This window comes from Pogona vitticeps, chromosome 3, assembly GCF_051106095.1.
Source record: "Pogona vitticeps strain Pit_001003342236 chromosome 3, PviZW2.1, whole genome shotgun sequence".
Lineage (NCBI taxonomy): Eukaryota > Metazoa > Chordata > Lepidosauria > Squamata > Agamidae > Pogona > Pogona vitticeps.
The window spans coordinates 115,754,576-115,771,026 of NC_135785.1; the positions used below are offsets into that span (position 1 = coordinate 115,754,576).

The following is a 16,451-nucleotide window of genomic DNA, read 5'->3' on the forward strand; positions in this document are numbered from 1 at the left end:
ACGGATTATTGCCGTTAAGTGAGGCACCACTGTAGCTCTTTTATCAATAACACACACTGCTGAATACTACTACTATTTGGACCTCTTGCAGGATGGTATGAATCATAGAGTAATAATCAGTATTCATTATTTAATGAATCCCTCTTGCATCTCTAACCATCTGATCCTAGTATTACTAACTATTGCCTTGGGATTGGATTTTAGAACATCCTCAATATAGACATGGTGCTCAAATGCCTCAGCTACAAATTTAAAGGAGATGATCACTATTAGGTCTGCTATTTCCTGATTAAAACAAGAGCCTAACAGATTGTGGCTAACAATTACATGATCAATAGTACTCATCCTGGATTGTAATCAGAATATTAATTCTCCTAGAATATCTTCAATAATATTTCCATTTAGTAGGCATAAATCAAATCAATTAATCTTCTGAACCAAACTGAGGCCTGCATAATTAATAGTATTATCTTTAGAGCAGTGCACATTTAATGGGCTGGAAGGTGGTCTTTCTGGGGCACAAATGTGATGGGTACCATAAAGAGCAGTATAATTTGCCCCCAATCTAGCATTGAAGTTGCCCCTGATAACTATTTAAGAAATCGATCATTTTGTTATAAGGTTTTCAATGTCAATTTCTTATCCTTGCCAAATAGATTTACTCTGAGCATGCAGTCACTGTGGGGAAGATATATATTGTATTTATAAACAGCATTGAGCATTGATTGAACTCCTTTATCACTGCTATTGCAAACTGATAGTAAGTAGGGAGCTCACTCAGTGACATATGGAGTTTGTTAGAAGCAAGTGTCAGTAGGCCCCATCTTGGTCTACCCTTCTTGTCACTAGGGGTGCCACGTAGCTGGTGGACAGTAAAACCATTCAGTTCTCTTGCATCTAGATATGGGACATTCATAGTCATATCCTAAGAGATACAAATACGAATATCAACACCACAGGTGCCATGGAAATTCAGTCCCTCCCCCCCAAACTGGCTCATCCACTCATGGGCCACCAAGTGGTGCACATGGCCATCATCCTCATTGTAGCATCAGCTGAGCATCCTGTCTCCTTGCTGGAGTGTTCCGCTGCATAGGGAGGTGGGGAAGAACCAGCCAGGCTGGTTACATGATTGGCGCAACAATGAGGATGACAGCCATGCACAACAAACGGTGAGCCATGAGTGGACCAGTTTGGGGGAGAGGGACTGGATTTCCATGGTACCTGTGGTGCTGATATTCATATTTGTATCCTCAGGGATATGAATATGAATATCCCATGTCTAACTGCATCTAAAGCCCATGTCTCTTGTAACATTGAAATGTCATATTAGGAGAGAAAGAGGTACAGTATCCCTATTCTTTGAGTTCCATCCTGCAATGTTCCATGAAAAAACAGACACACATTCCTGTTGTTCAGTGTGCCAATCTGATAGCTTCTGTGTATCCATCAGACCATCATTTCTGATAGCTGTATCAGGAAGAAGCATTAGGATACCCTGAGTAGAAGAAGATTGTATTACATTCTGTTGAAGTAAAGCAGATTTGGGCATATCTTTTGGAGGAGCAGACTGAAGCACCGAATCCTCATCTCATGTTAATGAAGTCTCAGACTTAGATATAATTTGTGGTATTGGCAATGGTCATATATATCATACCCCTCATTATCTTCAGAACCCAAAGAAATCATGTTAACTTGTTCACAATCCATCTGCTGCTTTGAATCTCCTAGTAGACTGGTGTGTCCTGTTAATACAGAAGCTTGAGTTTGAAGATCATCATCAGACTGAATAGAAGTGCTATGCATCCCAAGATAATCTGTCAATGGTTCAGCTGTGTCATGCAAGCAACTCAAACTAGTTTTAACCTCCTCCCATTCAGTGTTAAATGTAGCCGGAGGACTTGAGGCCTCTTTAATAGAGATGGGGGTATTCATATACGAATACCCTTGCACAAGTGGACCTGACGAGGGTCCGGCCCTCTGGGGCCAGACCGTCCACTCACCCATCCACTGCTGGCATCAGCTCTGCTCTCCCTTCCAATTGCTCTGGAGCTCGCGGTTGGCTATCTACTCAACAGCCTGGCAGGGAGACTCATCTTCCCTCCTACTGCCAGGAGCGGAGAGTCAATCAGAAACTCCGGACAATTGGAAGGGAGAGTGGAGCTGGCGCTAGCAGTGGACGGATGAGTGGGTGGTCGGAACGAGGGACGTAACGGACCCTCGTTACGTCCACCTGTGTGGGGGTATTCGTATTTGTATATTAATGCACTGGATTGTAAGGGAGCCAATCTATTTCCATTAAAACTATTTTTTTGTGGCTGGCTATTTAGGTATTTAACTAAAACAACTTTGCACCCTAAAAACTACAAAAGAGAACCAGTAAGAGAGAAACACCACAGCTGCACCATTCTGGGGCCAGAATCTCTTCAGATATTTTGGTCTATAGCTCCCACAATCCCTTGCTGTTGGCCAAGTGGAGTAGCACTGGTGGAGAGTCTAGGCAAAAATATATGAAGAGTCAAAGTCCCTCTATAGTATTTCATAATCACTTCAGAAAGACGCATCAGTAGGACTTAAATATAAGAGATGAAGAAAAATGAGTAGCAATCATTCTCTCTCTCCTGATGCTGTAGCATCATTAATCATGGCTTCCTGAAACCTATAAAAAAAGTGCTCATGGATTGCTTTATCCATGCCTTTCCAGATATAGTTAGATGGCAACTCTCATCACCAGCTTTTGCCACTGATTATGCTGGGCACGTGGTGGTGCTGCGGGCTAAATCACAGAAACTTTTGTGTGCTGCAGGGTCAGAAGACCAGCAGTCGTAAGATCGAATCCACACGGCGGAGTGAGCTCCCGTCACTTTGTCCCAGCTCCTCGCCAACCTAGCAGTTTGAAAGCATGCAAATGTGAGTAGATAAATAGGTACCACCTCAGTGGGAAGGTAAACAGCGTTCCGTGTATAGCCGCGCTGGCCACGTGACAACGGAAACTGTCTTCGGAGAAACGCTGGCTCTACGGCTTGGAAACGGGGATGAGCACCACCCCCTAGAGTCGGACATGACTGACCTTAACCTTTACCTATGCTGGCTAGACCCAGTGAAAAATGTAACCCAGCAGCATCTGATAGAACATAAGTTTGGCAAACTTCTGCCTTAAAGATACAGCCACACATTACACTAAATTCTGTTATGCTGCTTGAAAGTTTACTATTTCCTGCCATAGAACCAGAATTTGGGAGAATTGTATTGGACAAGCGTTCTTAGAACTACTAAGCCAAATAAATAGTAACAGTTTTTCCAAGTGTTAGACCTAACATTTTGTTATGAGATAAAAATATTCTAGACTTGATTGTTCAGAATATATTTCTGGATTTTTCTTTCTGTGCCTGATCACAATTTTCTGTGCAACAGTTATTCAGCAGCAGACTTTCCTAGCTACAGTTCTACTCTGAAATTGAGCAGTGTATGAAAAATGAGCAAACTCAAGGCTTTTTTTTTCAAGAGGCATGAATTAACAGAAGTGACAAAAGGGCAAGTAAAGTTACAAAAATCACAACTCCTATAGTAGAGATTTGATTTTATTCCTCTTTGTTTAATCTTCACTGGAAGTAGGAAGAGGGAGATTTAGGAAATGAACAAATGGGTCCACTTTCTTACACGTAAAAAAATGTGGCTCTGCAGCACTCTATACTGTATTTAATTTAAGTTCTTTAGTTCTCCAGCTTTAGATGACTTTAAAAAAGGGCTAAAATAAGCTAATGGGAGACGTCAGTCAAAGGCCACTGCAACCGCCATATGAAACCTTTATGTTCACAGTCCATGGTTCTAAAGATCTGGTGTTGTGGATAAACAACAAAGGGAGGGAGCAACCACTTTCGTGCTCTGTGTGATCCAGGTCACTCTGGCCAAAAATCTGTTGCACGGGTATGCTAGTAGGAGGGGAACTGCATAACTTGCAGTGGCAAGTTGCTGCTAGTTAAGAAGCCCCAGTCGGGTGCCTTCGCATGCACCCAGGAATCCAAGGGGAAGATTCAATTATTCGTAGCAATTTGCCACTTCGAGATACGCCATTTCCCTTCCGTCAGAAAACAAATAAACTACTGTGCAACAATTAACAACAGGATTTGGGGCTGGTGATGCAGCACATCTCTTCCAGGAAAGGGAGGCTCCGAGTCGTTCTGAAAATGGTGTCCTTTTCTGCCCAACGGCTTGCACCAGCAGGTTAAAACTATTACAACGGTGCGTATACATTTAACTGTTGTTGTTTTTTTCAGCTGCTTTGCACTGTTTCGCAATGATAAAAATGTACATTTTAACAGAACAGAGAGAGGGATTTTTGGTGACCTCCGAGCTCTCTTGCCCTGGAGTGGGGGGCGGCGGTTAAAGTTTTTCAGAGAAAAATAGTGAGAAGCATTTATTCTTGTACTACACAGGATGCTGATGCTCCTCTTAACTCTTCTCCACCGCGGCGGCTCTTCCCACGCTGCCTCACGAAAGCGCTGAGAATAAAGCTGAAGAGTTTTGAGGCGGTCCCTTAAAAGCCGCCTCGTGGCGGCGGCGGGGGGGGGGGGGGGTTGCGAGCGCAATGCATGCCGGTCCAGAGACGGACTGTCCCCCCTCAGTGGCTAGCCCGCCGCCTCCTCCGCCGCCGCCGCCGCCATGTTCCTTTGGGCCAGGGCTTCTGGCGGCCATCTCTAGTCTTCTGCCGCCCCCTCGCGCTAGCCCGGCCCTGGCGGAGGCGGAAGGAAAGAACTAGGCGGGCCCGGGAAAGAAGCGACGGAGCGCTCGCCGCTCTTGCTGCCCGCCCGGCTATGTCCGGGAAGGAGGGGACGCGGGCGCTTCTGGGGACGCTTCAGGGGACCTGTGAACGGGCCGTCAAGGGTGAGTGACAGGCCGGGCCCTGCCGCCTCGCTGGGCCCGCCTCCTGGGGCTGGGCTGGGCTGGGCTGGCGGGGCTGGGCGCTCCTGCGCTTCGCCCGCCCGCCCGCCGGGTCCTCTTTGCCTGGGGCAGCGCGGCGGGGGCTTGTCCGTGCTGAGGACCGGGGTGGGCGCCTCTTTCCTTCTTCTCAGCACCTGCTCGTCGGTTTCTTACCGCCGCCTGGGGGGTCTGTGTGGGAGGGAAGAGCATGCTGTGTGGACGCCCTGAGGTGGTCTTCGACGGCGCCCGCGGAGATTTGGATGGGGTGGCCCATTTGACAGGATGATGAACAAGCAACGTGTAGGGCGCGGTTATGGCCCTTCTGTAAAAGGGATCACCCTTTTGTCGATTTTGACAATTTCCTGAAGAAGGCTGTGGAAGAGGGGCTTGCTTGTACAAGGTCTTAAAACGCTGCACTGGTACATCGCAGGTGGGCAGAGGTTTGAGGCTGGGTTGTCCAGGGACCGAAGGAGAAAATACTCAAAAGTTTCACTGAAATATTTACTGAATGCCTCCCGAACCTTGCCCATCCTTAAGGAGATCACATAATAGAAACCAAGTATGTCCTGTGAAACAAAAATACTGTAGTTGCCATTATAAATAATAAAGGAACTTGTGGTACGTTGTGTGCGTATGCTGCAGTGACCTTAAGTCCGCAAAAACATGTGCCAGTTAAAACATGAGTTGTAAAGGTGCCCAAAGACACTCAGTTTTCATGGAACAGAGTAATAAAACTACCTCACTGCTGATTCAGTGATGAGGGCATGGAAACAGGAGACAGGACTTCAGTTCCTAACAGGAAAATATATCCCTCCACCTTTTGGCAAAGGAGGCAGAACTCATGGTATTCAGCTCTATGCTACTTACACTACTAGACAGCAGACCCATGTTGGAACATTTTCTTTCTAAGTCCCCAATACCTTATTATAGCTGCTTGTTCACATTAAGAGCATAAAGTATGCTGTTGAAACTCCAGCTGCATGTTTATCCTTTACTTGCTGGAAGGTGCCTTGTTGGAAATCTGAATGACCTGGGAGAGAAGGAGCAAATGCCCAACAGCCCTTTTGGCTCCCTGCCTGCCCCCTCATAACCAGGTTACTTGAAACCAACTGCTGCTAGGCTGTCAGAATCAGCCCAGCAAGAAGGGGAGTTTGGCTTTCCATAGTCAGGAACCTACAGAGGTGAAAATATTTCTCCCTTTGACAATCCTACTGTCTTGCTCCATTATTAGAATTTAAGTAATATACCTTTTTCATTTTTTATCTAGTAGAAATCTGTGTTAGATGAAAATGAGGCCTAATTCCCTGGAATAATTTCCTCCCTGATAGCTCAGCTTAGATCAGAGGTAATAGTGCTGTTCCTGATGTCAGGTGAGTAGACGGTGATATCTCAGGCTTCCTTGCCCATTGTCTTAGTCGTTTGTAGGTTATAGATCCTAATTTCAGACTTGCTATTCTGGGGCAAAGCCACAAAATAGAACTAATAACTATAATTAAAATAACATAAACTTTAAGTGGAATAGTATTTTCCTCAGTTGTAGTTGATGCTTTGGGTACTCAGTGTGTTATAGTGGATAGAATGGTGGACTAGGATTCTGGAGACCAGGGTTCGAATTCCCACTTCGCCATGGAAACTCACTGCAGGGCGCTGAACTGGTAACTTTCTGTTTCTAGCTTTTAATAATGTAAGCAGCCTTGAGTCCTTCTTAAGGAGAAAGGTGGGGTAAAAATATTTCATCCTGCCTTCTCATGATGTGCCCAAAGTGGGACAGCCTAAGTTACAACATTTTTGCCTCCAGAAATAGCTCAGGCTTGGTTTGATCTAGGACCCACTGGTTGATATTTTGGCCAGCCCAGGGTATCTGCAAGGCTGTCCTCCACCACCCTATTTCAAAACAAATCAGTTTTTTTTCCTGTCGCCCTTCTTCACTGTCCAGGTTTTACACCCATACATAGTGATCAGAAATACGAAGTGTGAATGATCTTGGCCTTGGTCCCTTACATATAAACTTGATGATCTATAAACTTGATTGCTGCCCTTCTGAGTTTCAGTCTTCTGATTTCTTGGCTGCAATCTCAATTTGGATTGATTTTTGAATCAAGGTATGCAAAATATTTTATGATTTCAATTTCTTCGTCATCAACCTTAAAGTTGTATAGTCCTTCTCTAGTCATGGTTTTTGTCTTAATGATCAACTGCAGTCCTGCTTTGGTACTTTCTTCAATTTCACTATAAGTTGTTTCAAGTTATTGTTGCTTTCTTCCCGTAATATGGTGTAATCTGCATATCTTAAATTGTTGATGTTTCTTCCACTAATTTTCTCTCCTTCTTCATCTGAATCTAGTATGGCTTTCTGCATTATATGTTTTGCATACAAACTGAACAGATAAGAGGATAAAATGCACCTTTGTCTCACTTATTTGCCTAAAGGAAGCCATAGCCATGCAGTGGTGCCCCGCATGACGACAATAATCCGTCCCGGGAAAATCGCTGTTTAGTGAAATCGTTGTCATGCGAAAACCCTTTCCCCATTGGAATGCATTGAAACCCGGTTTAATGCGTTCCAATGGGGAAAATACCTCATTATTCAACGAAGATCGCCCATTGGGAAGCCATTTTGCAACCGCCGATCAGCTGTAAAAATGGCTGCCCTGCAAAGCATAGGTCCGGAAAACACAGGGCAGCCATTTTGTGGAGCTGAAAAAAATCGTTGTCTTGCGAACAAACGGTTCATGAAGCACGGACCTAATCGATATCCAACAAAAATCCCCCACTGGAATGACTGTTTTGCGAATCGCTATAGCGATCGCAAAAAGTCATGCGGATTCGTCGTTTAGCGGGGTCGTCGTTTAGCGAGGTACCACTGTATTCTGTCCTAATGGTAGCTTCTTTTCCAAACACTACAAGTTATACTGTACATCAGGATCACCAAGCGCTGAGTCACTCCTGTTTCTTTTAGAACAACCCATAATTTCTCATGATCCATACATTCAATGGTTTTGCTGTAGTCTATAAAGCACAGACTGATCTTCTGAAATACTTTGGTGCTCTCTAGTAGCCAGCAGATATTTGCACTATGTTCTTGAGTGCTTCTTTCTTTTTGGAATACAGTTTGAACATTAGACATTTCTTGCTCCAAATAAGGTAAAGCTGTTTGTTGCAACATCTTGAGCATCTTTGCTTGCATGGGAAATTAGAGGAAAGGTCCTATAGCCACTGTACTCCTTGGCTTCCCCTTTCTTGAGGATTGTTTTGTATTTTCAGCATTTCCAGTATGTGCCATGGTTTTGTTTTCCATACTGTTATCTCTTCCATATGGGTCTTCAGTATATTGTTTCCACCTTTTCTTTATTTTCTCCTGATCTGATGGTGTGCTCTTTCAGCTTTCCTAATCTAGGTTAAAATTTATCTCCGATTTCTTAGATCTTCTGGAAAAGGTCTCTTGTTCTTTCCTTTTTGCTGTTCTCTGTTTGTTTGCACTGGTTGTTGTAGTAGTTCTCTTTGTCTCTACATGACATTCACTGGAAAACTGCATTGAAGGTTCTGACTCCTGTCCCAGTTTACTATTGCTTCTCTCCTGTCCTTAACAATTTTAAGTGTTACCTCTTTCATCCAGCTAAGTTTTTCTTTTGTTTTTACTAGAGGAATTGTCTTTTTACATTTTTCTCTTTAAAAAAAAATCTGGTTCTAGTTCACAGTCAGTTGAGTTTAGTACTGCAAATCTCTTCTCCATATGAGCTTTAAATTCATCAGGAATGTTGTTTATATTTTGGCAGTAGGGTTCTTTTAGAGCTCTTTTTCACCTTTCATATTTGATATTGACAGTTCATGATCAGTACCACAATTTACTCCTTGTCTTGTTTTGGCAGAGAGAATGCAGCTTCTCCATTACCTGCTTCCAATTACATAATCTACCATATTTTTCCATGTATATAATGACACTTTTTAACTTAAATAAATAGACAAAAAATGAGGGTTGTTTTATACACGGAAGGCAGCCGCTTTCCCTGCCTTTTGCGAAGCCACAGGGTAAAGCAGTCGTTAAAGGGCAGCAGGACCGCACCCCTTTGATCCTGAAGCCCTTTCATGGCTGCTTCAGGACCAAAGGGGTGCGATCATGCAAATTTTCTAATTTGGGGGTTAGAAAAGGGGGGTTATCTTATACATTGGGTCATCTTATAAACAGAAAAATATGGTACAGAATTTGAATTCTTTATTGGCCATCTGGTGATGTCCATGAGTACAATTGTCTGGTTGCTTGAAGCATGTTTTTGCAATAAACAGACTGTTGACTTCACAGAATTCTATGAATCATTCTCCTGCTTAGTTTCTGACCGCTAGACCAAATTTTCCAACAACATTTGGTTCTGCTTAATTTCCTGCATTTGTGTTCCAGTCATCTATAATGATAAGCATGTCTTGTTTTGGTGATCAGTTTCCTTCTGGATGCTTACATAAAAGTTTTCAATTTCATCTTCTTCAGCAATGATAGTAGAAGCATAGACTGGAGCAGCACGCTTTTTGAGTGTTAGTTATGTTGATCAGTTTTCTCCGGAGTCTGTTGGATATAATTCAGTCAGACCTTGCATTATAGCCCTAACTGCTTATGCTGTATCTTACATCTGTATTAGAGTTACTCAATTTGTTCTGAGTTTGTCATTTCCATAACAGAACACTTTATAGTTGTCTTACTGAAAATGTCCAACTCCAGTCCATTTTAGTTCACTGACACCAGGTACTGCAATGTTTAAACATTCCATTTCTTGATTTCTGTTTTCCAGTTTACTTTGTTGTATACTTCTCATGTTCTATGTTTTAATTGTATGTGTTGTGCAATATCAGACTTTCCTTTCATCTCTGTGCACATCAGCTACTAGACTTCTTTTTGGCTTTAATCTAGTCACATCATTAGCAACTGTGCTGTCTGTACTTGTCATTTGCTTTTGCCCTAGTAGCTGATTGAGTGCTTTCCAACCAGGGAGTCCCATCTTCTAACACTGTCACATCATCGGGTTTTTGAGGGAAGAAAGTTTCAACAGGTCACTTAGCATTGCTTTCTGCACATACTAACAAAGGTTAGCTTGGGTGACAGTGCCATTGTGTGTGAAAGGTCTTCCACCAGTGTTAACTGCGACCCAGAAGCTGCCTTCCAAACCTTTTTTCTACCCTGTCACCATTGGAACTGTCCTTTCTTGTCTGCTGATGCAGCTGTTACTCCTGATGAGGGTGGATGCATCTTAGTCTAGTATCTCAGATGTATCCATTCCACTTTTGGTAATCCTGCTAGGAGTCCAGGCTTACAGTGGAGTCTAGCCTCCTGACATCATTGTTTTCAGCTTCTCTGATGCACTCACACACACACCCCCCTACATTAAGCTGTGCATCTAAGAAGAGGAAAGCCCTGTTAGGGTCATTATAAGTCAGTTCTGACTAAACAGCAACTAACTAACTAACTTTAAGGTGAGACTTTAAGGTGTAGTGTGAAAGCAGTCATACAACAATTAGTTGTTACCATGAGAAATACATGTTTACTTTTCTATTTGCATAACTGCCACAGTTGTAAAACTGAGTTGATTTAGGACAGGCTTGTCCAATCTGCAGCCCGAGGGCCACATGCGGCCCAGGTTGGCTCATAATGCGGCCCAGTGCAATTTTTTATTTTTAAAGAAATTCCAAGTTTCAAGTTACACTGCTGGCGCTTGCGGCCGGAATGCGGCTGGGGCACGTCACAATGGTGGGGGGGGGGGGAGAGGGAAGGAAGGAGTGGGAGGGGAGGGGAGAGGGGGACTGTGTGACTGCATTGTGCCATCCCCGTCAATAGGTGGACCCCCTCCCGGCCCCATAAAGCCACCAGAGTTGAAGCTGGCAGTCTCTGCTGTCTGAGATCGCAGCTGCCGGTAAGCGTGCTTGGAGTGGAGCTGCGGAGGACAGCTAGGGCTGCCCCCCATGTGGCCCAAACCAAATTTATGTGCGGCCCAAACCAAGTTTTTATCTTCTAATGTGGCCCAGGGAAGGTGAAAGGTTGGACACCCCTGATTTAGGATAATATTAAACCAAAACAAGTGAATCATAGCTCTTGGTAACTCAGTGCTCTGCATCAATTAAAAAATGGACCACATTAAGATCTTTTCCTCACACAAATGGGTTGGAGATGAAAGGAAGACTCTTTTTGGTAGTGGTACACAGATTATAAACTGGCTTCTTGATGTTAACATTACGAAATAGCCACCTGATGCTAACATTCCATTCTTTTTAGGCAGCAAATAAAAACTTATTATTCACCCAGACATTTTAAGCAGTTTTCAAAAATCTTTTATGCCTTTCAGTAATTTTAATTTTGGTTTATATTGTAATTTTTAAAAAGTTGTAAAGTGATATGAGAGCAAATATTTTATTTATTTGTTTGTTTGTTTATTTATTCAATTTATACCCTGCCCATCTAGACCGAAATCTACTCTGGGCGGCTAACAATGAGACATAAAAATAAAAGCAATATAATAAAATAAAGACAACATTAATGATATAATTCAAGATGGCAAAGAGTAATTAAGTGATGACAGGAGGGGAAGCCTGCTTAAAGAGCCAGGTCTTAGGTTTGCTCTTAAAAACACCCAGTGAGGGAACCAGGCAGATATCTGTGAGCAGACTGTTCCAGAGGCAAGGGACCACTGCCGAAAAGGCCCTGTTTCTTGTTCTTTCTCTCCAGGCCTCCCTTGGTGTTAGGCCTCTCAGCCGCCCGTCCTGGCTAGAACAAGTGATTCGGGTAGATTTAGGTGGGAGGAGGCATTCTGCTAGATATCAAGGTCCTAAACCGTTTGATATCAATGCGGAAACGAACGGGCAGCCACTGCAGGGCAGCTAGAGTGGGGAAAATATGTTGATATTTTCTCACCCCAGTGAGAAGTCTGGCTGCAGCATTCTGCACCATTTGAAGCTTCCACATCAATCTCAAAGGTAGCCCCATGTAGAGCGCATTAGTCTAATCTCCAGACTACAAGCGCATGGACCAGAGTGGTAAGCGCCCCAACGTCAAGATAGGGATGCAGCTGGGTAATCCGCCAGAGATAGAAATAGGCGGAACACACCACTGACACCACCTGGGTTTCCATGGTAAGTGGTGGATCCAGATGGACCCCCAAGCTGCGAACCTCACTCTTCACGGTGAAAGTCACCCCCCAAAAAAGAGGGGGAGTTTCCCAAACCACCAATGGAGGGACCACCCACCCTCAGGACCTCTGTCTTGTCTGGGTTCAGCCTCAGTCCATTCTCCTGCATCCATCGCAGTACAGCCTCCAGGCAGCGCTGAAGGGATGAAATGGCATCTGTTGTTGTTAGGGAAAAGGAGATGTAGAGCTGGGTGTCATCATTGTACTGATGGCACAAAGACCCAGACCCCCTGATGACCCCACCCAGCGGCCTTATGTAGATATTAAACAGCATTGGGGAAATAATCAAACCCTGCGGAACCCCACAATTGAGACTCCATGGGGTCAGTACACTCTCCCTGAGCTGTACTCTCTGAGGACGGTCCTTCAGGAAGGATCAGAGCCAGTTAAGCCCAGACCACTGATTCCCAACTCGGAGAGCCTCCCCAGGAGGATACCATGGTTGACGGTATCAAAGGTGGCTGAGATATTGAGGACCAGCAGAGACGTTTTGCCCCTGTCAGCCTCCCTCAACAGGTCATCAAACAGGGCGACTGTAGCATTCCCCTTTATTATGTCAATGGTTCATGTTTTGTTATGTAATTGTTCATGCATATTCATGTTTCTGAGAGGTGGAGCTGAGTGAGATCTTATAAGAGGCGGAGCCTGAGTCAGAGGAGCAGTCAGTAAGAATCAGAGTGTGTGTGAGAGAGAAGTAGTTAGAGTGTGGAGTTTGGGGAATTCTGAGGTGTGATTAGAGTTAGGAGTGTATTATTAAATAGAAGGTGGTTGTTAATAATAAATTTACCTACAGAAGATCTTCATGAATTAATTTGAGTTTCTGTAATCAATAAAGAAGAGTTCTATTTAAAAGACCTTGAAGTGTGGACCTGAATCTTCCTGAAGTAATGGTGATTTAGTGATCACCTGGTGGCAGCAGTGTAAAAGAGGGGATTGTTTGCCTTCGTGTGCTCTGAGGCTTGACAGTCAAGCAAGGGGCACAAGGTGTGAACGCCACAGCGGCCAATGGCATTTACATACCGTGGTGCAGCCTGAACCCCGACTGGAACAGATCCTGGGCATTGGTTTCATCTAGAAGGGCCTGAAGCTGATCGGCCACCACCCTCTCTGCCACTTTGCTAAGGAAGGAAACATTGGTGGCAGGCCTATAATTGCCAGTGTCATCAGCTGCCAAACTTGGTTTCTTCCTATTGGGCCTAATGAGTGTATCCTTGGGAGCAAGGGGAGCCTTGCCCTCCTGGAGAGACCCATTAATTATTGCAGTGGTCCATTCAGTTGTTACAGGCCTGGCTGCTTTGATTAGCCAGGCTGGGCAAGGGTCAAGGGAGGTGGTGGCGGCGGCATGACACTGATCAAGCATGTTGTCCACCATATCTGACATCACAGGCAGAAAATGATTACATCTCTTCGGGCAAGGTGGAGCCTTGACATAAACGTACAGTACATTAAATAAATAAATAAAGGCCTCCATGAATATTTTGCTAAGGAATGTGCTGTTTTTGTTTCAATCATCACATGGCCCAAGAGGGGGTGAGCCTGGTGCCTTGATTTTGGGATTTTCCTGGACCGCGTGCCTAACGGCGCGCAAAATTCTCAAATACTAATATGGTAAGTATGAGTGGCCTGAGGGAGGGCAGAGGTTTTAGCTTTAAAGGAGTATGAGCAAGAGAGCATGTTTAATGGCGCATGAAACTCTCTAATCCTATTTCTTACCCTAACTTGGTAAATAAGAAAACCAATCAACATTGCATACTTCCACACTATTAGAGAGCAGGCCGGGTAGGTGGGGCTCGTCAGCCATGGAAGGCAGCCCATCTAGGAGAAGGAAAACTCCAACTTTAAACCTCCACTGCCTTGTGGCTATATCCACTTATGGAAAGGGCTTCAGGAGATAACCTCGAGGCAAAATCCGGAGCCGGAGTCCCGGAGGCATTTTGTGTCATTCTGCCAACTCCTGCGACGTTGCTGGAGCCAGTTGTATTGGCTCTTGCCTTTCCACTGGACCATTTCAGCGACGTGGAGAGGGGGGATTTTCTGCTTGGATAACAGCCTATCCTGCATATTATTTTACCCAGGCTTCGTGCTCTGGAGAGGACACTCCAGCTTCGCATACAGCGTCGAAATAACACGGGAAGTAGCAGTTACCGGTTATAAGTCTTTGGTCAATTGGCGTAGAGCAGGACGCCAGGGGCTATTTCTGACGGTGGGAGAGGTCATTGCACCTCACTAGGTAGATACCGCCCGCCTTAAGCTGGGCAGCCCCCAGCCAGTAAGGTGCTACCTCGCCACGGTCTGTTAACTTCACGGGGTGCGTGGGGTTTAGGGTCAAACCCGACAAGCAGATTGATAACCGTGCACCATGCAACAATCGTAAGAAAACTTCTGCCCTAAAGCTGGGCACCTGGAATGTACGGACAATGACCCCTGGCTTCCCTGACTACGGCTTTCCTAACGACCTGCAAGAAATAGACGATGTGCGCAAGACAGCTGTCATTGACATGGAACTGAGTAGACTGCAGATGGACATTGTTGCCCTGCAAGAGACAAGACTGCCAGACTCGGGATCTGTCAAAGAAAAAAACTTCTCATTCTTCTGGCAGGGAAAACCATCGAATGAGACCAGGGAATATGGTGTTGGCTTTGCAGTCAGAAATACTCTTCTGAGATACATTGTTCCACCTACTGTGGGGAGTGAAAGAATCCTGTCTCTGCAGCTCCACTCATCAGCAGGACCAGTAACCCTCATTAGTGCATATGCACCAACACTGTCATCCACTCCAGAAGTGAAAGACAAATTCTATGACAATCTGGCAGCTACTATCAAAAAGTCCCTGAAAGAGAGGCACTGTTCATTCTTGGAGACTTTAACGTTAGAGTTGGGGCTGATCACAACTCCTGGCCCACTTGTCTAGGCCGTTTTGGCATCGGAAAGATGAATGAAAATGGCCAACGCTTGCTGGAGTTTTGCTGCTGTTATGGTCTTTGTGCCAGCAACACATTCTTTAACACGAAGCTGCAACACAGAATTTCCTGGAGACATCCAAAATCAAAGCATTGGCATCAGCTCGATCTAATCCTCACTAGACGTTCCAGCCTTCCTAGTTTTACGATCACACGCAGTTACCAGAGTGCTGATTGTGATACTGATCACTCCCTGGTAGGTAGTAGAGTAAAACTGCGAACAAAGAGAGTATATCACACGAAAAAGGAAGGAAGACCACGTATTGACATCAGCAAGACTTGCGATCAAAGAAAAGTGAAGGATTTTGCCCAAGCACTTGAGGAAGCCCTTCCAGGTCCGGCTAATGCAAATGCACCTGAACGATGGGAACACTTCAAGAACACTGTCTATAACACCGCCTTATCCAGCTTTGGCAAGAAGACCAAAAAGATGGCTGAATGGTTCGAAGCCCATTCAGAGGAGTTAATGCCAGCCATCGAGGATAAGAGAAGAGCTCTAGCAGCATACAAAGCCTGTCCTAGCGAGTACAACTTGCAAGCTCTTCGAGCTGCTCGCAGCCAAGTCCAACAGGCAGCCAGGAGATGCTCCAACGATTATTGGCTCCAGCTCTGCTCTCAGATACAGTTAGCAGCGGACACAGGTAACATCAAAGGAATGTATGACGGTATCAAACAAGCCTTAGGTCCAATACAGAAGAAATCTGCTCCCTTGAAGTCTGCTACAGGTGTGCTCATCCAGGACCGAGTACAGCAGATGGAACGCTGGGTACAGCACTACTCCGTGCTATATTCCAGAGAGAATGTAGTAACCGAAAAAGCATTAAATAACATTGAGTGCCTGCCTGTCTTGGAAGAGCTAGACAGCGAACCAACCCTAGTAGAAATATATGCGGCCTTGGATTCCCTCGCCTCCGGCAAGGCACCTGGAAAGGATAACATCCCTGCTGAAGTGCTGAAATGCTGTAAGGAGATCATCACCACCGAACTGTATGAAGTCTTTCGTCTCTGCTGGAGGGAAGGTGGAGTACCACAGGACATGAAGGATGCAAACATTGTCACATTGTACAAGAACAAAGGAGACAGGGGCGACTGCAATAACTACCGTGGCATCTCTCTTCTTAGCGTGGTAGGGAAGCTGCTTGCTCACGTTGTGCTGAAGAGGCTCCAGGTGCTTGCAGACAGTCTTTCCAGAATCACAGTGTGGATTTCAAGCCAATAGATCCACCACTGACATGGTATTCTCCCTCAGACAGCTGCAGGAGAAATGCAGGGAACAACAACAGCCACTCCTTGTGGCCTTCATAGACCTTACAAAAGCATTTGATCTCGTTAGCAGGGATGGCCTTTTTAAAATACTTCCCAAGATTGGTTGTCCACCTCGTCTCCTCAACATCATCAGATCTT

General features: G+C 44.9%; 1 protein-coding gene across 19 annotated transcripts in view; it reads left to right on the forward strand.

Moving 5' to 3' along the window:
* The first annotated feature begins 3,918 nt into the window (after positions 1-3,918).
* PPP3CB (protein phosphatase 3 catalytic subunit beta) overlaps positions 3,919-16,451 on the forward strand; it is a 56,297-nt gene continuing 43,764 nt past the window's right edge. For 5 of the 19 annotated variants that reach the window (XM_072994949.2, XM_078391139.1, XM_078391140.1 and 2 more), the window contains exon 1: positions 3,919-4,242. Coding sequence is in view for 12 of the 19 variants with exons in the window: in XM_020791177.3 (XP_020646836.1) it covers positions 4,815-4,884 (70 nt within the window). In the remaining 7 variants the exon portion in view is untranslated. Of the gene's footprint in view, positions 4,243-4,596; positions 4,885-6,268; positions 6,291-6,856; positions 7,023-16,451 lie in introns of those variants that run through there. The other 14 variants (XM_020791176.3, XM_020791174.3, XM_020791175.3 and 11 more) reach the window with 7 other exon arrangements.